The sequence below is a fragment of the Chenopodium quinoa genome, unplaced genomic scaffold, assembly GCF_001683475.1.
Source record: "Chenopodium quinoa cultivar QQ74 unplaced genomic scaffold, ASM168347v1, whole genome shotgun sequence".
NCBI classification, from domain to species: Eukaryota; Viridiplantae; Streptophyta; class Magnoliopsida; order Caryophyllales; family Amaranthaceae; genus Chenopodium; species Chenopodium quinoa.
The window spans coordinates 983,577-1,006,279 of NW_018742770.1; the positions used below are offsets into that span (position 1 = coordinate 983,577).

The 22,703-nt window shown below is 36.5% G+C and overlaps 1 protein-coding gene across 1 annotated transcript; it reads left to right on the top strand.

Moving 5' to 3' along the window:
• Window positions 1-4,751: 4,751 nt before the first annotated feature.
• LOC110724579 (DExH-box ATP-dependent RNA helicase DExH3-like) lies at window positions 4,752-22,350 on the top strand. The gene is made up of 19 exons (XM_021903994.1): window positions 4,752-5,006; window positions 5,556-5,710; window positions 5,821-5,908; window positions 6,037-6,273; window positions 7,278-7,373; window positions 10,144-10,332; window positions 10,543-10,702; window positions 10,782-10,912; window positions 11,051-11,221; window positions 13,745-14,017; window positions 14,139-14,333; window positions 14,754-14,957; window positions 17,726-17,795; window positions 17,878-18,026; window positions 19,270-19,578; window positions 19,664-19,723; window positions 20,483-20,635; window positions 20,737-20,847; window positions 21,539-22,350. The coding sequence occupies exons 1-19, from the start codon at window positions 4,752-4,754 to the stop codon at window positions 22,001-22,003; spliced, it is 3,471 nt and encodes a 1,156-aa protein (XP_021759686.1). The 3' UTR covers window positions 22,004-22,350.
• The last annotated feature ends 353 nt before the right edge of the window (window positions 22,351-22,703 follow it).

A 22,703-nucleotide genomic window follows, 5' to 3' on the forward strand; every position in this document is an offset into this window, starting at 1 on the left:
CTTGATAGCTTGGAAAAAGTAAAGGCATTTGTCGCCCGACCGGCTGAGGAACCTCCCCAATGCCGCCAGGCAACCCGTAAGATTTTGCACCTCTCGGACAGTGCGGGGCGACTGCATGTCTATGACCGCCTATACCTTCTCGGGATTAGCCTCTATCCCCCTTTGATTAATTAGAAATCCGAGGAACTTCCCACACTCAACACCAAAAACACATTTCTTGGGATTGAGCATGACCTGGTGCCGCCTGAGTGTGGTGAATGTTTCTCGGAGGTCGGCTAGGTGGTTCGTCCAGATCTTAGATTTAACAATCATATCATCTAGTTGAAGAAGACCGTATTTATCATTCTTTGGAAGGTGGCAGGCGCATTCTTTAGTCCGAACGACATGACAGTATAGCAAAACAACCCCTGATCTGTGACGAATGCCGTCTTCTCTTGATCTTTCTTCCACAGGGGTATCTGATGGAAGCTTGAGTAGGCGTCCATGAAGCTCATCAAGGCATGGCCGGCTGTAGAGTCGACCAGGTGGTCGATCTTTGGGAGCGAGTAATTGTCTTTGGGGCATGCCTTGTTCAAGTCTGTGTAGTCTACATACATGCACCAGGTCCCATTCGACTTTTTCACAAGTACTACATTCGCTACCCAGTCTGGGAAGTAACACTGTCGAATGAATCCTGTGTCCAGCAATTTCTTAACCTCGGCGGCTGCCGCCTGGCTTCGTTCTTCACCATGGTTCCTCTTTTTTTGCCTGACTGGCTTCTTTTTGGGATCCAGAGCAAGCTTATGTACGGCCAGATCCGGGATTATGCTTGGCATCTCATGAACTTCAAATGCAAATACATCTTTGAATTCCCTTAGCAGTTGGTGTAGGTCAGCACCAAGTTAAGCAAAAGCAGTCGTCCCGACCTTAACAGTTCTCTCAGGGCGAGAGTCGTCCACGACGATGTCTACATGTTCACCAGCCGACTGAGGGCGGAATTCATCTGACCGCTCCTTAGCCAATGATTGCTATTGTTTTTCTGTTCTTTCGGCCTCCAGATGGGTGGCCTTTCTCTTATTGCCGGCTGCTGTTGAGGCAGGCGCGACTCCTTTGACTTGCTCAAGGTTTGTAGTCTCCCCACTGTGGTCGACTGCCTCCACAGTGGGTTTGATGTCAGAGAGATAATACTCCCTGGCCATCTTCTGGTCTACCCTAAGGGGATCGACTGTTCCATCATCTCTCTTAAACTTGAGAAGCATGAGAGATGGAATGATAACAACTTTTGAATTATTCAGGGTGGGTCGCCCTAAGATCATGTTGTAGGCCGACAGTTCTTCGACCACCAAGAATAGGACCACCATGTGACGACCCTCCCCTTTCTCACCCAGGCAGATGGGCAGATCCACCCGTCCAACTGGGTGCACGACCCCTCCTCTGAATCCCACTAAGGGATGAGAGACCGGGTGTATGCTGTCAGGCTTGTACTTGATCTTTTCCAAGCACTTGTTGCTGATGAGATCAGATGAACTCCCGGTATCTATGAGAATCCGCCCAACTCTCTGGTTGGCCACCTTGCATTCAATTACAATGGGGTCGTCATGCGGCCCCCTGATTCCCCCTAAGTCTTCCTCAATGATAACAATTTCTGGAAATGAACTTTTGGAGGTTCGTCCCTGGTTGACAGAGTTAACATCTAGACGTCTGATGTTGTCCTTGTTGCCCCGGATAGTAGGGCCTCCTCCTGCGAAGCCGCCTGTTATTGTATAGACTAGCGCTTCGTCAGTATCGGAGCTTTCAGCAGGTGTCGCCCTCTTCGGTCCGCCTGTTTCTGATTGGGGTGTTGGGTACCCTTTGATTTCTTGACATAGGAGTTGAGATCTCCTTTGTCTGCCAGGCGGTCCAAGAGGCGCTTGAGGCTGATGCACTCATTGGTGTCATGACCAATGTCCTCATGGTAATAGCAATATTTATCTTTGTTCCGATTATTGACGGAACTCTTCATGGCGGTCGGCTTCTCAATTGAGAGTCGGTCCTTGATTTCCTTGATGATGGAATAGTTATCCTTGTTAAACTCATACTTGGGGGAGTATGGTTTAAATTCCCTTTTCTTCTTCTGGGACGGCTGTTCAGCGGAGTCAGCCGCCTAGACTTCTTTTCTCCTTTTCTCTTCTTTATTTGCCGACTGCTTTGGCCGACTCTCTCTTTTGTCGGACTTCTTGTGGTCTGACTGCTTTCCAACATTGCAGAGGTCGGTCACCTGAATGTGGGCGTCCGCCTCCATCATTGCTTCTTGGAGGGTGGTCACCCTCTTTCTGACGAGGTCGAATTTGAAGTTCGACCCGTCCTTCAGACCTTTGAAAAAGTCTGTGTAAGCTACTTCATCAGGTAGTCCCTGTATCTGAATTCTCATCAGATTGAACCTCTTAATGTAGGAGCGTAGTCCTTCCTTCTCTCCCTGCTGTATGGCCCCCAGGTCAAGGGTGGTCTTCTTAGCAGGAATGTTCATTGCAAAATTTGATGTGAACAAGTAGGCGAGGGTCTTGAAATTGTTAATACACTCGACCGGCAAGTTGCCGAACCATTGCTGGGCGACGCCCTTCAATGTGGCCGGGAAACACTTGCACCATGTGGCGTCATCCAACCCTTAGAGGTACATAAGGTTGGTGTATGCCATCAAGTGGTCTTCTAGGTTGGTAGTGCCATCATATGCCCTTACCAACACATTTTTTACTTTGGCCGGCTGGGCGGCCTCTATTATTTCCTTAGAGAAGGAAAAGGTTGTTCTCCAAGTTTGAGCAACCTAAGTTTCCAGTCCAAAGGCTGGATATTCCTTGCCACCTGTCCTCCAAAAAGAGTAAGCTGCATGAAATATTGGAACTGTGGAACATATGGTTGAGGAGGCACATACGAGGCCACATGATGTTTCTGGGAACCAGAACGAGAGGAGGCTCCGGCTGTCTGGATCTCATAATTTGATTTTGAATACCTCAGGGAGGTATTATGTAGACTGTCTTGAAAATCAGACGTAGAGGCCGACTCTGACAGTCGGTCATTCTTCTTCTGCTCGAGCAACATTCGGGTATCAGAGTATGTCCTTTTTGACCCGTCCGGCTGAATATGACGGATGGACTTTCTCTTCCCTAGTGAGGGGAAGCGGTACTTAGTTAGGTCGATCACTGGCGCCTCCCTCTCCCTAGGCTTAGGGTAAGGAGTCGCCTCCCGATCCTTTACAGGCTTCTTCCCAGATTGGGAGGGTCTTCTGGCCGACTGTTCCTTTGGTGGAACGGTCACCCTTTTGTTGATAAGCTCTCCGATCTCCCCCTTGAAACTATTCATGAAGGTCATGAGTTTGTTTCTGGTGATGGGGGCAGATCCCTCGGCCGCCTGTTGATGATCAAGCGGCTGGCCGACTGGTTTACTAGATCCAGCCAGACAGTCCTCCCGTTCCCTCCTTTCGGTGGGATGGGTGCGTCGAGCTCTTAAGATCCCGTCAGAGGTCGTATGAGTCTCGACTTCAATTTCATTGTCAGTATCCTAGTCCGTCTGAACCAGGGGGTCGTCCATGGGACGCTTCTCACTTAGAATCGGTACAGACTGTGATTCCATCTCGAAAGTACTCTCCCCACAGACGGCGCCAAAATGTTTTGGGGTTTTTTGATGTCCTGCGAGAGAGTTACAATTTCGGGACTAGATCCATGCGCCTGTACTTGCAAAACAACGGAAACTCCTGTTGGTGGGAGCTCCGCCTTCGACAATCAAGTTAGAACGTGTTTAAGGAGTAAAAGGTGCGGAAAGTAAAAGTGATCTGGTTCCTCAAAAGGGAGGAGTGATCGAGGTGTGCAATTAATGCTAAGTCTGGTCTAGCAAGTAGTATGCACGAGGGTTTAGGCTTCTCTTGGTGAGATGATTAATTAATTCTAAATGTGTTTAATGAAGGCTAATTACTGTATTTATAGCCTCGAAATACGTGCTCAATCCTAGGTTAAATGGTAAAACCTAGGACTGATTGAGCTTGCCTCGGAATTCGAGCCCAGTTAGCCGTTTTTCGGGTTGGTAGATAGTGGGCCACGTGACGTGACGCGATTGGTCCATGTTGGACCTCTTGGAGCATGACACGTGGCATCCCCCTGAATGGTCCACGTGGCTAACACGTGGCAGGTGCTGACTGGTCCACGTGGCGGGGAAAAATGCCCTAAACAGGTAGTGTAACCCAAACTTTTTCAAACTTGCGGGTAGTTCTAAACAAATAATAAAAAAAATGGGTAGTTCTTCACAAATGACCCTATTTTACAGGTAATTCTACATTATTTTCCCTTTATTTTAAGTCATGTTCTTTTCATCTTATTTAACTAATATTTAGTAAACATTACTTTAAGTCAGCAAAAATAATTATAATCTAATTCTAATAATAATAAAAATAATTTATTTTTGACAAATTAATTTCAATTCACTAAAGTAATTTTTGTTTACCAAGAGTAAGATAAACATAACGTAACTTACCCCTTCACCTATTAGAGTATTGTAAAGTGTAAACTATGCAATGTAGAACCCAAACAAACAATACAAACAATACAAACAACAACCCGAAGTCAATTGGAGAATTGAAAAAGATTGAAAAGTGATAAATTGATAAACCCTAAACCCTACAAAAATACCAGAAAATCAAAATTTGAAGAACATGATCATCAATTCAGAAATTCACCTGGAATTAAACTAAAACGCAAATTCGTATTTGAGCATGGAGCTGACGCCATGCTTGAAGCTCCATTAGAATGCATTCAAAGCTTGGACTTCTTTTGCTCTGCGGAAAATCGATTTATTCTCTCTGCAATTGCAGAAATTCAACCGCAACATATCCTCTTTTCAATTTTCTGACTTCTTCACAATTTAATCGTAATAAATTCAGTCAAAAACTAGGGATTTTGCCGTATTCTTATCATTTCCTCTCTTCTCACCGCCACTTTTCCGGTTACGCCGTTGAGCAGTTTTCCGATGATGAATACGAGTGTGATTTCGAGACGAATACGGTAATTTTACTTTATGTTTCAATTTAATGGTTTTTCTTTCGTTTCTTTTTAGTTGACATGGTTTTTTAGTCACATTTGTAAAATGCACAAATTCAGCTATTAATATCTTTGGTGTTTGATAAGCAAAAAAATATAAAAGTTGATATTATTTATTGATACGGAGTATATTGAGAAGATTGTAAAAAGACTTCACGTGACTATATTTTGCATTACGTATAAATCACGAAGTATGCTAACTAAAAAGACATGGAGGAAGTAATTGTATAAGTGAATTTTATTGATTGAGAATTGTATTATTGTATAAAATTTAACACTTTGATGTTTTTAAATATAAAATTGAAGTAAATGATTTCTGAATGTGGTAAAAATGTTCATTTTAACAAATGGGTTGAAGAGTTCGATTGATTTTAGGTAAGGTGTGGTATTACAACTAGGAAATTGTTACAGACGTATCTGTTTAGCTTAGGAATGTGATGCATTTGAACAATTGTTTGAATGAGACTTTGAGAGCTTGTTGTGATTCTGGTAAAATGGTGATGTGGTTGATAGGCATCGTCTTCGGTGGCAAATGTTGATGAATGGAAATGGAAACTTAGTATGTTGTTACGCAATGAACAAGAGCAAGAGATTGTATCGAAAGACAAACGAGATCGTAGAGATTTTGAGCAGATATCAAATCTTGCTAGAAGGATGGGACTTTACTGGTATGACACTACGACAAAGTATTGTTTTTATGGGCAATGTATAGGCTATTCTTGTTTGCTTCTTGACTGAGATGATAGTTCTTATGTGAGGCTTTGTATTCTATTATTAGTGAGGTGTATGGGAAAGTGGTTGTTGCAAGCAAGGTTCCTCTTCCCAATTATCGGCCAGACCTTGATGATAAACGGCCACAAAGAGAGGTAATGTCACTGTGTACTCTCAGATTCTTTACAAAAAAAATGTGTTCTTTTCGTAGTGTTTTCATTTTCACTTTCAGCAAGTTTCTTTCTACGTTTTAGTAGCATACATAAAATGCTCTATTATGCAGGTGGCAATTCCATTAAGTGTACAGAGGAGGGTGGAAGGTTTACTTCAGGAACATCTTGATAGGACGCAGTTAGATTCCAGAAAGCCTAGTGATGGTGCACTGGAATGTAAGGCTGATGATGCCGACAGGAACAAAACTTTGGATGAGAATCCAAATGCTATGTTGGATGATTCTGTTATGGAAAGGATTCTTCAGAGAAGAAGTTTGCGTTTGCGTAATATGCAGAGATCTTGGCAGGTATGTTTGGCTTCTTTCCATGCATGATTAAGATGAAAGTTATGATGCTTTTGCTTATAAATATTGCCAAATATCCACTTTGATCATCTTTCAATGTCCAAGTTCTATTTTACATGTTAACTTGGATGATTAGTTCCTCTATTCCAAATTTGCTAAATTGCAATTGTGGTTATTCTCATGGTCTCCAATGGGCTAATTTGACGATTATTATCTTCGATTATGTATTAGTAAAATTGACAAAATAATTACAAATTTGGGACTTTGGGTTTTGTTGACCGTAAAAAACATAACAAGATTCCACTTGACTATATTTTCTCTTATATATTGGTGAGAATTCATGGTCAAAGTTGACCATATGGAGAAAATATATTTTTTTTCCAATCATTGTAAAGATCTAACTTTTAACGCATACATATAACTAGATATTCAGCTAAAATCACATTTGTGTGTCATGAGGCTAACAGTAGGGTTTTAGTAGTGTATTTGAAGCTTTGTACAAATTGTTTATTATATTGATTGGATAATTGGTGGTCTTCCGGGTAAGTAGTAAATATTCCTATTCTTTTCTACACACAAATGCTATTGGAGGAATAAATATTTGGGGACAATTTTAAATAAGGCAGGTGTACAATAAATATTGTACAATGGGTGTGAAGTTGCCCTATTATGATCAAAAGTTACCTCGAAACAAAGTGAAAGTTACCTTTTTGTTGATGTTGATAAAACTGCTCTTGTAAGAGATTTGTCCCATAAAACCTCTTCTATAATGTATTAAGGTAACCACATTATCCTTCATAAAACTTATCCTTGAAAATCACCTCTTAATGTACGATAAATATGATAACTAAAAAATTGCCTTTAAGCAAGTTAAAAGTTACCCTAAAACTAGGTGTTGTACAGTAAAATCACTATACATCCTATGAACCCAAAAGCATTTGAAATTTTGGTCTCTACTTTGCTTATTTTGCTGTTTATCTCTATTATCTTTGTCTACTTCTGTATAGGAGTCTCCTGAAGGTAGAAAAATGTTGGAATTCAGAAAAACACTGCCTGCATTCAGTGAAAAGGAGAGGCTGCTTCAAGCAATTGCAAAGAATCAAGTATGTTTTCTTTCTTTATTAGTTAAATGCTACCTTTATCTTCTTTCACTTAATTTATTTTTTTATCTTTATCTAAAAGATGTTCATTGTTAATGTTTAGACTTTTAGAGTATATTAACTGCAAGTCATGCAATATGCTTTAGCTGATGCTGTATGCTAATTATAGCTGAAAAATGTTACACTCTAGCGTTCTTGGTTTGACTGTGAGTATTTGTCATTTGTCAATGCACGTCTTTGATCATTAATGTCTCTATGTACATGTTAGTAAAATAAATAAAAATTCGTTATGATTGAAGAACTCATTGAGACATATCAAACAAGACCGTACTTGACTATATTTTTTCTTTTGTATTAGGAATAATCTAGAAGATTCCCTCGAGTTGTGAAAAACTCTTAGATTCTAAACAAGAATATCAAAAGAAAAGGAGGGAGTATGTGTTAATATTTATTTACATCGAGAACTTTAATAAGTTTCATATGATTGTGAGGATTGATTAATACTTAGATTCATGATAAAAAATGTCAACTTTTTAGCATTCTAGTTTCCCATGATTTTTTCTGGGATATTATGTCCAGGAGGAGGGACTTTGCTTCTTTTCCATGGTTTTGTTTGTCCATATGCATCAACCTCTTGAGTGCACCTTTGTTGTGGTGAAAATGTGTAAATTATTGTTGTGCTATCATGAGTTTCAGTCTCTTTTTTATCTAGTTTCCAGTGTTCTGTGCTAAACGTTTTGGATAAAATTCATAGTTATTATTTATAAATAAAATATACAGGAAATTATTAAAGAAATTTTTTAATCAGATTTAATGAAATAGTCCAACAGTTGATAATAAATATAATGAAAATACTGTAAAGCATTTTTCGGTGCAAAATGGATGTATTATTTTAGGTAAGAAAATTCCAGCACTTGCACTAATATTTTAAGACCTATTTAGTGTTCGTAATAATGGCAATAATGGTGATGAATTTATCGGCAATTATGTTAATTATTATCCATGGTAATTAAACTTTAGCCCTAAACATGCATATCTTATTAAATTACCAAAAAATACCACCGTTAAAATTGTTATAATTTTTAATTTTTGGGAGCATTGAGAGGCATATGAGGCTGGACAAGCATAACTTGGGTTATCTTATACTTCCCTCCCCCCCCCCCCCCCCCGTATTCCGTACTTAATACTTTTGTTCCAATACTTAGTACTTTTGCGAATTAATGCTCCCAAATTAGTATATTCGCCGTATTTTGATAAAGAGAGAGTATTTTAACAAGGAGGGGTGGAGAGTAAGAATAGATCAACAAGGGAAGGGTTTGTTTATTTGTCTCCATTACTCCAACTAAACACCATAGGTTTTTTTTTTTTTTTTTTTTTTTTTTTTTTTTTTTTTTTTTTTTTTTTGGGGGGGGGGGGGTTGGGGAGGGGTCCCTTCGTTTGCTGACTTGCTGTCCTGTTTCAGTTTGTTCTTTTGTAGGGTTGCCTAATACTCCCCTCCCCTCTATGAACTCCCGATTTAAGTCTTACATACCAATTCTCATGATTTTGTATAAAAAAAATCTTTATATTTATTAGGGTGTATTATTCATATCGTATTATGACCCTAAAAAATCTAATTACAAAAAAACCTCAAATGTATTATAATATTCCCACCTAGCGTATTGCAAATTCGTACTTGTTCCGATTATTGGAGTGTATTACGTATTAGGTAACCCTGAGCATAACCATTGACACCGGCATGTGACTTCATTTACACATAATTTCGTAATTGTTATTATCATTTATAACTTCCTATCAAATGAGCCGTAAAAATTTAGAATTTCTATTATAGGAATTTATGCTATGATATGTGTGTGTGCGGTTCTTTGATGCTTAGCGTTCAAAATTGATGCCAAGGGTCAATGACAGGGTGTTAGATATAATGGTGTTCAGATATCAGAAACAATTACTCCGTATGTGTTATATAAAGCTAATTGATGGCGTGATGATTTCAGAAGTGGGGGCTTGTCTGTAAACAGAGCTGTTTCAATGTGTACTGATCACTGGTTTAGAGGAGATATTTTTAAAATATTATTTCTTGATCTGTAGGAACTTCAACTCTAACTATACTGAAAGTCCTGATTTTTTTATTTATTTTTTATTTTTTTTTATTTTTTATTTTTTTTTGTATTGTGGCTGTTTTTAGTTTTAGTGCTACTTCCATTCATGTCTACAATTCTTCAAGCTCTAGAACTAACTCATAGTTCAAATCATTACTAGATTGTGTCAGCTTACTTGACATGCAATTTTCCTTCTGCGTGTCACATGTACAGATGTACTAGTGTTTGAGTTGCATTCTTATATTTGTAACAGGAACAAAAAGCTTAAAATCTGTCACCCAAAATGGGATGTTGAAAGTCAAGTTAAAATTGTTTTTCAAGGACCAATATATGTGTATATTTGCTACAACTTTGTGTATTTATTAGAAGGATTACCAATGATAGTGGCTGACAAAAATGAGAGCCTAGGCTCTAGAGTGTATTCCTTTATATCTTAACAATTAGACACTTAAAATGCATTCACACAACATATTATATCAGAGAAACTCAATAAAATATTTTTGCAATATATCTGTTTCAGAATATCATGTAATTTCTTTGCAAGCGGCAACACATATTTCTACGGAAATATTTTTGAAATGTATATGCCAGTTTAGTGTTGCACAATTCCCCATCTCATTTGAATATTGCATGATATTTATGATCTCCTTTTCTTGAATGTCTACAATATACAGGTAATTGTGATATCTGGTGAGACTGGATGCGGTAAGACCACCCAACTTCCACAGTATATATTAGAATCTGAGATAGAGTCTGGCCGCGGTGCCTTCTGTAACTTAATCTGCACACAACCCCGAAGAATATCTGCTATGGCTGTAGCTGAAAGAGTATCAGCGGAGAGAGGAGAACTTCTTGGCGAATCTGTAAGTCCTGTCGATCTGACTTGCATATTCCAAACTAAGGCTCAAAATTTCTTTGGCCATTTTGATGTTTTCCATCCTTGATTTTTCTTCTATCTTTGGAAATGGCTGTTATCATACAACGTCTTTGTCTCAAATTATTTTGTCTGTTGGTTAAGAGGTCTGAATTTAGAAGTCATTTTGTTCATTTGTATTTCACACATTTTTTGTTAGGTTGGCTATAAAGTCCGATTAGAAGGAATGAAAGGGAAAAATACCCACCTACTTTTTTGTACCAGTGGTATATTGCTGCGGCGCTTGCTGAGTGATCGCAACTTGAATGGTGTTACCCATGTCTTTGTAGATGAAATTCATGAGAGAGGAATGAATGAAGGTGTGCTTATAGAAAATTAGCTTTATTTATATATCCCAACCCTTTTTATCTTCAGAATTCTAATGTTTGAAATTTGTAGACTTTCTATTGATCGTGTTAAAAGATCTTCTCCCTAGACGTCGGGATTTGAGATTGATTCTGATGAGTGCAACATTGAATGCCGAGTTGTTTTCCAATTACTTCGAAGGAGCCCCAATGATTCATATACCGGTAAGTGATATAATTTCACCCAAGTATATCATGTACCTCTTTGTCTCTTCTTTGAGTTAAATTTTTGTAACGAGTGATGTTGGGAAACTTTTATGTTTGATACCCTAGCTGCTCATCTTATACTTATAATCTTAACAGGGATTCACTCATCCTGTAAGAGCTCATTTCTTAGAAGATGTACTGGAATTGACAGGATACAAATTGACATCATTCAACCAAATTGATGATTATGGACAAGAAAAAGTCTGGAAAACACAGAAACAATTGGTTCCTAGGAAGAAAAAGAATCAGATTACCACTCTTGTTGAGGTATGTGCTTGATTGTAGACTCAATGTGTCAATGCACAACATCAATACATTGTGGAAATTGTTTATTGTGCTTGATTGTTGCAATCCAATGCCATCCAATGCATTGGTGTCCGATGTTTGGTATTCTATTTTGTTCAAATTCTGTTTGTGCTCTGATGCTTTATAAATTCTTCTTTTGAGATACTTCATTATTATCTTTGTTGTTTGAGGCCTTTGAGCTAAATAAAAATGCTAAAAGTTAGAATAACTGCTCTGATGAGACCCTTTAAAACTGTTGCTGATATAAACTCTATTTTATGATATGAATACATTTAGCTTATTTTGGAGAGAGGACTATTACAGTTTTAAACATATTATAGTATTGTAAGATTTATAACTTAGTTATGTGCATCTGATCTATAAACTTATGATACTTATCAGTGCTGATCCCTATTCCTTGTGCATTTGTCTATATAATTATTTCATGGGATTCTTGTTTCTTGGGGGCTTCCAGGTGTGAATACATCTGGAATGGACATATCTGGATTAAATATCTAAATTTGCCTAAATTTTCCCGAGGATCAATATTGGCTCCCCAATTCTGATCTATAAACTTATGATACTTATCAATGCTGATCCCTATTCCTTGTGCATTTGTATATATAATTATTTCATGGGATTCTTGTTTCTTGGGGGCTTCCAGGTGTGAATACATCTGGAATGGACATATGTGGATTTAATATCTAAATTTGCCTAAATTTTCACGAGGATCAATATTGGCTCCCCAATTATATTCTAGGCATCCCTTTAATATTTTTTGTTAGTAATGTTTTTCATGAAAAACACCTTCAATATTCTAATTTGGGAATTATTTTGATCATTTATAGCTTTCTTAAATAAACTCAATATTTTGATGCATCATTCTTCTTTGGAAACCTTCTTCAACAGTTGTCTAAATAGATGGCTGATAGTTTTCAACCAAAAATTTTGAGACATTTGTTGGTATTTTGTTTATAGCATAACTAACTTTGTAAAGTGTAAGATTCTAATGTAAGTGTAATGATTTGGAATATTATCTGTAAATCATTTATAGCTGTCTTAAATCAACTCAATATTTTGATGCATCATTCTTCTTTGGAAGCCTTCTTCAACAATTGTCTAAGTAGATGTCTAATAAATTTGAACCAAATATTTTGATACATTTGTTGCTCTTTTGTTTATAGAATAATTAACTTCGTAAAGGTTAAGATTTTAATGTAAGAGTTATGGTTTAAATTTCCTTGAGGTAAAGTAATTTGGAAATTTCATTGGGTATAGTATCATTGAACAAATTCATGAAAAGCCTACATAATCTGAAAAAATAGTTAATTACTTTTATTCCATAAATAAATAACTAAAGGAAAAATAAAAACCTAGGCATACCAGGGCACAAGACTCCTTAACTTTATTGTACAAAATTAGTACCCCAAACAGTCTAACTTGTTTGATTTGGAAAATGACTGCTTGGAGCCTCTTATTTCCTAGGAATTGTGCTTTGCGCAGCATGATTCAAGCAACATACGGGCAATTTATGCAGATTATTCTCAGTCCTGCAATGTTTTCATAGCGGTCAATGAATGGATATCTTTTTTTCAACAGTAGTAGTTATTGCAAATGTGAGCATAGGATGATAAATCACCGAAAACTCGTCAAGATTAAAAAACCGTTATGGGTTATTGGCTTACTACAAATGTGAAAGTGTTTTTTATTTATTTATTTCTTTTTATACTTTTGCACTTGCTTCGTGTAAATGAATCAAATGGTATCCATAACTATGAAGGGATAACTGAATTTTAATTGCTTGATGGTAGTAAGGCAGAAGGTATGCCAAAAATTGGAATTTTTTCAGAAAGGAATAGAAAGAATTTATTAAACATTGTGAGACATCAGGAGTAGATTCTTAATTTTCAGAGTATTTGCAAGCGACTTGATTCCAGTGATTGTAATTGATGTGGAATGTTGAGGTTCTAGCCTTCTGTATGTCCTAACTTGATCTTTCACAACTCTCCCTAACAAATGAAAAAAGTGTTAAGCATTTGCTTTCCTATGGACTTGGTTGTACTAGCTTAACTGCTGGATGATTTATTTGAAGAATGAATTTCTTCTGTCTGCTTGTCTGGTAAACTGAGCTTCTCCATTTATTGAAGTTTAGGTATGCAATAATCACTGTAGCTGTCAAGTTCCCGTCCTTTTTTTTTTTTTTTTGTAATTTTTTTTTTTTATAACTTTCAAATGTTTGTTAGTGATTTTTGAACACCATAGAAGCTGTTAAGATCCTCTTCTCTCAGCTGCTTGTCTGGTTTTGTATAATTCCCCACTTTGCCTTCAAATTTCTACTGTGGTGCCAGATACCAGTAACCCAGTATCTAGGACTTGAACTTGAATTAATTGTAATATTGTTAGGATGTATTGACTGTTGAGCTTTTCGATTTACTGGATGTTGGGTATAACTGAACCTTTGAATTTAATACTTATGTTTATGAGTGCCTCATAATGTTCTTACAGGATGCTTTGAAAAACTCAAGCTTTGAAAATTACAGTCCTCGTGCACGGGATTCTCTGTCTTGTTGGTCACCGGATTGTATTGGATTTAATCTCATTGAAGCCGTCTTGTGTCATATATGTCGAAAGGAACCGCCTGGTGCTATTTTGGTATTCATGACAGGCTGGGAAGATATTAGTTGCTTGAAGGAACAGGTTAAAGCCCACCCTTTGCTCGGAGACCCGAACAGGGTTTTGCTACTTACCTGTCATGGTTCAATGGCTACATCTGAACAGGTACATCATCCCAGTGCCTCTTTTATTTATGCTTCTTGTTGGTGGTGCTTTTGATTTAAAATTCTTGAATTACTTTCTTTCTACTTAGCATTCTAAGCCTTTTATTGCCACACTTTTGCAGAAACTAATATTTGAGAGGCCACCCCCAAATGTGCGTAAAATAGTTTTGGCTACAAATATGGCAGAGGCTAGCATTACAATCAATGACATAGTCTATGTTGTTGATTGCGGGAAAGCTAAAGAGACCACTTATGATGCTCTGAATAACACCCCTTGTCTACTTCCTTCTTGGATATCAAAGGCTTCTATGCGGCAAGTGAGTGTTTTGATATTAAATTTCTTCCATAGTTGGACTGTTTTTTGTATTCTTGCTCAAATCATTTATTAACATAGTCCTCTTGTTTGAGGTCTATCTTTTCTTTTAATCTTGCATACTAACTATTTGGAAATATCTTTCATTGCTTACTTGAAAATTTTCACACTTAATTATTCTCATCTCAAATTTAATCAAGCTTTGCTGCTTGGGTGTGCTTGCTGTTGCTGTAGAGGCACTGTCCTTCCTTCAGTGCTACAATGCTTAGTTGGGTTCTCTCTCACTTCGTTGGCTTACTAGGAACCAAGTCTTCTTAGAATTTAGGAAGAGTCTCTCAGATGTTGCCATGGCTTTGCAATTGCATGTTTGTCTGTAATCACCTCATTTGGTAGCCTTGCATTTTAATTTGTATTTGTATTGCAGCGTAGGGGACGAGCTGGTCGTGTGCAGCCTGGAGAGTGCTATCATTTGTATCCCAGATGTGTATATGATGCTTTTGCTGACTACCAACTCCCTGAGTTGTTGAGAACTCCATTAAATTCTCTCTGTCTGCAAATTAAAAGTTTACAAATTGGCAGCATTGCAGAATTTTTGTCATCAGCATTACAGCCACCAGCACCATTGGCAGTAAGTGGCTCTCATACATATTTTTATGTTTTATTAGCTTTCTTACATAATTAATGGGATACCGAGTCCCTGCAGTTTAGATGAATCCCATTGCTCTAAATTTGCTGCTATCTTTTTGTGACTACCTTTATAAGTAGCTAATTGAGTGAAAGTATGATTAATAGACAGGAATGCTCACTCTAATTGTTGGACATCTGATCTAGGACATATGAAAGCTAGATTGCACGGAAACGGATACGGGGACGGGATACGGCAAAATCAAAATTTCAGAAAACAGGTACAGCATGGATACGGCAATTAAAAAAAAAAAAAAAAAACCAGCAAAATATAAATCCATAAAATGTTGAAAAAAAAAAAATCCACACAATAGAAATTAAAAGAAAAATCACTTAATGTAATTTCTTAATCACATGATAATCATTATCAGAATCATTTAAAACAAAAAATGAAAAAGCAAAAAACAAAGTACAAAACTATTTTCTGCTGCAGTGATTTGAAAGAAAAAAATAGTATTCAAATAATCACATAACCATGAAAAAGAAAAAAAAAAACCTGATTTAGTGCTAAAGTCGAAGAGAGAGAAAATGAGAAGTAGAACTGTAGAAATAGAGGTAGAAGGTAGAGTAAATCGAAGTTTTGCCGGTCGCTGGTGTTCGAGGTGGGTCGCAGGTGGTCGCCGGTAGGGAATCGTGGGTCACAGAAGGTGGTCGCCTTTAAATGTCCAAGGAATCTTGGCTTCTCAATTTCTAGGGTTTTTGAGATATCAGTAAATTTGGGGGTTTTTTTAAAAAATGGGCTGGGTTTGTATTGGGGACGTTAGTATAGAAAAGAATTCGTCCCCAAAACGTTTCCAGAGCCGCTTCCCACCGTCCCCAAAATAGCCTCCCGTACCACCTTTCAAGGGTACACCTTGGGGACGTATTTGGGCCGTCTCCGTACCGTACCCGTCCCCAATACGTCCCCGGTACGGGAAATGGCTACATTTTGGCGTATCCGTGCATCACAGTATGAAAGTACCCTGCTCTTTCAATTTATTGCAGTTTAGTGTATGCTGTGCCTGAAGTGCTGAGGCCAAGGTGGCAAGAGGGTGCTTGCTTTTTGGCTGGTTTTTGAGGTGGTGTTAAGGTGCTCTAAAAGGGATGGAAGGAGGGCCTTTTAATGTTCCTATGAAACATGATTTTAACTCTTTATGACGCAGCTTTTATAATATTTTTAGTCATACTTCTGCAAAAACATTTATAAGAGAATTTGTGAACTACATGTACTTCGCCTCTTTTGGAAACAACTTTAATAAGGTTTTATTTTTACTAAATAACAAACTTTGTGTTTTTCTTTGAGTAGCACTTACTGTTTTCTATAAGAATTCCTTAAATGGGGCCCGCAACTCTAGTTTTTTTTTTTTTGTTCATTTCAATGGCTACAAATTACTAGGTTTGCATCTACTTTTCTCGTATTGAACAAGAAATTCGTGAAATTTAATTTTCATTATGTGATTTAGATAAGAAAAACTTTATTGAAAATCCGAACACTCTTAATTTGACATTCCTTCTTGCAAGGAGGAAAATTCAGCAACTTCCCCAAATTTTATAAACCCTATTTGGAAATTTACTCCAGAATAACAAAATTATAACCCTCAATTGATCAAGAACTACATACGTAACAAAGGTCAATTTCCTAGAGTTATCTTATAGCTAACAAAATTTCAAACTCTATCAATCTGTTTTTTTTTTTTTTTTTTTTTTTTTTTTTTTTGCTGAAATGATAATATATGACAAAATTTTAATCTAAGCACTAGATTTTGAAGCGATTTTGTCGGTATTGAATGGAGAAGAAAGATTTTTTGAGCAACCGTAAGTGGAAAGAGAAAGTAAAAATTACATCACATATAAATAAAATTGATTTTGGGATAGAGTAGTGGAAGTGCCACATATGCAACTATTAAAGCTAGTGAATGTTTTTTAAAAAAAAAAGAATTTATCCCAAAGTTTTAAAATTCTTACGTCAAATTAAGTAAATGATGGAAGCGATGTATGAGCAATTATCCAAAGCTAACAAATGAGATTTAGAATTAAAATCAATCAAATAACTAATTTATTTAGAGTCACATAAGAAAAAAAAATAATAATAATTACCTTCATGTGGAATTTATATAAATTTTTGTAATTGTTTTGGGTAAAAATTTAATGTGAGCTTTATGGAAAGCCAAAATAAATATATATAAAAATAAAAGCCATATAAATCAAGTGTTAGTAAGAAATATGCAAAATGTTAGATTAAAGAAAAAAGATGTGCATTGCACGGGCTTACATCTTGTTTACTAAGGAAGGGTAATCGATGAATTTCACTATGACACCTGTTTTTAGATATGGATGAAATATTGGGACATTACATAGCTGAAAGAGGGATAAAGATTTTTAGAACTGAAGGATCGTATTTTTTTTCATAATGCAATAATCTGTGATCTCTCTTCCCTAGGTCCATGTCTTTGCAGCTTGCCTTGTACCGTTGCTCTTGGATACTTAAACTCTACATTGGACCCGAACTCAAAGTGCTGGAGTAGTAACTATAATCTAATAGTCAATGTGTTTTTTCCTTTTTTAATTTTTTTTTGTCTTAAACCCCACCTCTTCAATTCTTTTCTCCTATATTTCCATGCACAAAAATCTGTGCTCTTTGGGTTTGGACTGTGTTCGTTTTCTTGGAAAGAAGTGAGTGATATCTGGACTTTTGTTTTCTCGAAGTTATAGATGCTGCATAATGTTTAACAGGTCCAAAATGCTATTGATTTTCTGAAAAGGATTGGAGCTTTGGATGAGAATGAGCATCTTACAAATCTCGGTTAGTATGTCAAACTCTACTATAAATGATTATGTTTTGCTGGAGGACATCCTCTTACAAATTGCTATATATGCATCATTAGGGAGGTATTTGGCAATGCTGCCAGTGGATCCTAAACTTGGAAAGATGCTTATAATGGGTGCCATCTTCCACTGCTTTGATCCTGTCCTGACAATAGTAGCAGGTCTTAGTGTTAAGGATCCTTTTCTTTTACCTCAAGACAAAAAGGATGTAAGTCCTCACTCTTTGCCATATTTTTTGCCTGTTATTGTTTTTTTTCCTAATAATTGGTTGTTCTATTAAAATTGCCAATTTTATAATTGTAGTTGTATTTATCGATTTTTCTTTTTTTACATATAAATACATTTTTCTGAGGTCCTTTGCCTTGATAAAATAAAGTAAATTAGCCATTATGTTTAATGGATAAACATATATAGTCACGAGCGAGTTAATTAATAGAGAATAGAATAAATAATTAAGTTACATAAAAATATATCTTATCCAGAGTGTGTAAATGGACCAAAACTGAGTAAGTTAGTATATGCTAGGGGTGTTAAGGAAAGAGGAAATTCTTTATGCTCTGTTTGGGGAAAGGGACTCATATGGATTCAGGAATTGACCAAATCCTTTGTTTGGAAGCTAATAGAATTCGGAAATTGGATTCTTCTTCTATAATATTTATTAAGAGTTATAGAACTAGATATCAAAATTGTTGGTTTTTTCTGCACCAAATTTGCTATATCTTTCCTCACTTTCTCCTGATGGGTAAAATTTTGAAAGTGAAATTCTAGTTTCGCCCAAACATATGCATTGGAATTGGATGTCAGGGTATTAGTTCAGGAATTGAAATGGAATTTATTATTTCAAGCACAACCTTAGAGGACTTTACATTTGACAATCTTCAGTATTTGAATTGCTAATAAATATTTGTCTATAGGTGTTCTGATGCAATTTACTGGAATACCTTGGAGTTGGACATGTAATCATTAGGACAATTCCAATGGCCTAGCACCTGCACCTTGAAATATAGCTGTTATGTACTTCCGTTAACATGCTAGCTCGAAATTTCCTAAATGTCTTGAGCTCTTGCAATAGCTTTTAATAATATGCCTTGAGTTTCTTGGATAGGAGTAATAAGGGTGTGAAAAGGAAGTAAGGCTCTAATTAGCTTAAAATTGTAGTTTATATATGCATATTAATTATAACTTTGTAATAATATGAATGCTTTGGAGTATTATCTATACTATCATTAATACTGTTGAAAATCTGGTATATTATTATTACTAATTTCATTTATAATAATTATTGCTTCATAGTTATCATTATCATTGTTATTGTTCTCTCACTAAGCATTTCAATCTTTGCTAAAGATGCATTTTTTGGGTGCACATTGGCCGTCTGTCAAAGCTTGTATTCAGTAGAAGTTTACAGTCTTTGACAAACCTAACTGATTGTTTTAATAACCTTGGTTCAGCTAGCTGGGATTGCAAAGGCCAGATTTTCTGCTAAGGATTACAGTGACCATATGGCTCTCGTTCGTGCATATGAAGGATGGAAAGATGCAGAGCGAGAGGGATCGGCTTATGAGTACTGCTGGAGGAATTTCCTCTCTGCCCAAACTCTTCAGGCAATCCATTCTATTCGGAAGCAGTTTAGTTTCATTTTAAAAGATGCTGGCCTAATAAATGAAGATGTGAGCTCAAATAATAAGCTGAGTCATAATCAGTCATTGGTCCGTGCAGTCATATGTTCTGGCCTGTTTCCTGGCATAGCATCTGTTGTGGTGAGATAATTTTGTTCTGAGCCAATTTTTATATCTGAGTTTGCCTTATTAGAGGATTGACATGTAATGTCTTTAATTTTTGTAGCACAGAGAAACATCAATGTCATTTAAGACTAAGGATGATGGGCAAGTATTACTTTATGCGGTATGTGATGAAGAACTTGTTGAATGCTGTAGCTTTTACTTTGACAATCGTCAAATGTGCAATACCACTATGAAGCTTAATTTTAGTGATACATTGAGTCTCTGACTGACTCTCTGTCTCTGACTGACTCTCTTAAATATGACGCTCTCATGGGTCATCCCCCTTTTTTCTGGGGTCCCTTAGATTATCTGTATGTTGGTTGTTCAGAAGTTGGATTGTCGAAATGAATTTGGCTTTTAGGTTAATAGCAACTGTAGCATAGTAATATCTTTTGCAGATGTAGATTTGAGGTACAAGTCCCTGCTTTATTATATTCACTTATATAATCACTGTCTGACACTCTGACTAAAGGAATCTTTGGTGCTCTGAAGCTCAACAATCTTGCGGTACAAAATATTATTTGATGGATCTTGGATAATATTTTAGAAAATCATGATGACATTAACAATCTACTTTATGTTCACTAATCCTCTAGAGTTTTTCCATTGATATCTTTTTTTTTTCGCTTTACTTGTACTTCTTTGCTGATCAGCATATCTAATTTTATGCATTAGCTTGGTTGTTTTGATTTGTTTTCCAATCTCGTTGACTGACATTGGGGATCTTCTTTCTGAGCAATTATGTAGACTCTTCTAATTTATTTATGAATTACTCATATGTTTTCTTGAGTCACTTAGTGTATCATGTAGCCTTCTGTCCCATTTGTATAGCTATTTAGCTAATAAAAGCGTTTGTTTTCTTTTTTAATATTTCATTTAGAATTCAGTGAATTCACGGTACCAGACAATTCCTTATCCATGGCTGGTTTTTGGAGAAAAAGTAAAAGTCAACACAGTTTTCATACGTGACTCGACAGGTGTCTCTGATTCTATATTGATCCTCTTTGGTGGTGCTCTTAGCAATGGGACACAGGTGATTCCTCCCCGCTCCCTGGTGGGGACCTTGTGCCTATTTAAATTTTTTTGCCTAAGTATCACAATTGCTAACTTGTGAATAACTTGTATATTCTACAGCCTGGACATATAAAAATGTTGGATGGCTATGTTGAATTTTTCATGGATCTGAACACAGCCGAATGCTACTGCAAGCTGAAGGAAGAGCTTGATAAGCTTCTACAAAAAAAGGTAAGGCACTGCTATGTTTTTATTGTTTAGTGTAGTATATTCTCATGACAATCAGAAATGATATTTTGATTGTTTACATCGAATCAATCATGCGACTCTGCCTCATAACAGTTGTAGTGATTTGCTTATGCTTACATATGGCTATGCGCATGATTGTAAAATATGAAGTATCTAAACTGATTTGTATTTCATAGGATTATATTTACTCTGGATGTGTTTTTTGGTGTTGAGTTTGAGATGCTGAGAACTTGAGAAGAGTGTTTGAGTGATGGTAGGAGATATTATTAGCTAGAGAATTTCCCATGGTTAACTTTCTGCTCGAAGAAATTGTGCTTGGCTGATTGTGTCTCAAGATAGCATTGCATCATTCCCAATGTTAACGGGAAATAGAGAAGCCATATATTATTTTGAAATTACACTTGATGTTTCATTGTCCTTTGTTCTTGCTTTGTGTTGTGAAATTATGTTGAAAAGGGAAAAGGATTGAAGAATGTCATATCCTAGACTCTAGAATGAACTATCTTTAGAGATATGAATGTTCAATTCTTCCCTGATTTTCTACATGATAAGAGTTTGTTTTGGCTGCAAAAATAAATCAATCAATTTTTAGTCTTTATGGCATATCTGATTTCTGTTATCTTATATCTGAACTATATTTTAACGGCAATGTTAAATGTTTGCAACAACACAGCTTGAAGATCCTACTTTCGACATCCTAAAAGAAGGAAAGTATCTAATGTTTGCTGTCCAAGAACTAATATCAGGAGATCAATGTGACGGGAGATTTGTGTTTGGTCGTGAAAGCAGGAAACTTAAGGATCCTGTAGACAGCAATAAATTATCGAAAGATGGAATGAACCCAAAGAGCTTGCTGCAGACTCTATTGATGAGAGCTGGACATTCTCCTCCTAAATACAAAACTAAACACCTGAAAATCAATGAGTTCAGGGCACTGGTGGAATTTAAGGGGATGCAGTTTGTTGGAAAGCCCCAGAGAAACAAGAATCTTGCAGAAAAGGATGCTGCTATAGAAGCTTTGGCATGGTTGACTCATACTGACAACAAAAACGAGAACCAGGATGATAATTCCCCACCAGATGTCACTGATAATATGTTGAAACTTCTTGGGAAACGTAGGAAATCTAAGCGTCGTTGATATTCTTTGGCTATTGGCAACTCGCAACATACGAGGACATTTGTGAAATGAAAATGCATCACGGGATTTGCACTCAGTTACTCTATCTGGATGTTGGAGGAAAGTTGGAGATGTAATTGTTTTCATGAGATTGTATAATATGGTTTCTGCCTTCAAGTTAAAATTAGGTCCATTGTAATTCAAGGGGGTTCAAGAATTAATTGTTGTGCAGGGTGCCATTGTATTCAATTCTCGACGTATAATGACTATGGAATACCATTCAGATAGCTTTCAAATGTAAATGAACATACACAATATGAATGATTTGATAAAATGAGTTCTGTTATACGACTCACCTTAATCTTTTATAAGCAGCATCTTTTCTATAATGTGATTGAACTTATTTTAATTTGGCAACGATAATATGTGATCGTAATCTGTAGTTTGTAATGCGTGATACAACAGCTTCTTTGTCAGTAGATAATGGATTATATCATTGAAACTTGAACACAGAGAAATTAGAATATACCTAGCAAGTAATTCATTGACAATGGCGAAAGTACAGATGAAAATGTTTCATTCATCAGCATCAGCCAGACAATTCACATAATTCGTTAGGGGGGCAAGTTCGGTTGCTGAACTAATGTTGCAGACTTGCAGCTGCTACTACTATTATTATGTACTAGAGCTACCAATAGTACTTAGATAGCTAGTTAGTTGC

Bases quoted from the DNA above. Each gene is read 5' to 3' on its own strand.
- LOC110724579 (XM_021903994.1), top strand. From the start codon at position 4,752: ATGCATTCAAAGCTTGGACTTCTTTTGCTCTGCGGAAAATCGATTTAT. The intron at 10,333-10,542 runs GTAAGTCCTGTC...ATTTTTTGTTAG, and splicing joins GAGAACTTCTTGGCGAATCT to GTTGGCTATAAAGTCCGATT. The intron at 20,636-20,736 runs GTGATTCCTCCC...TATATTCTACAG, and splicing joins CTCTTAGCAATGGGACACAG to CCTGGACATATAAAAATGTT.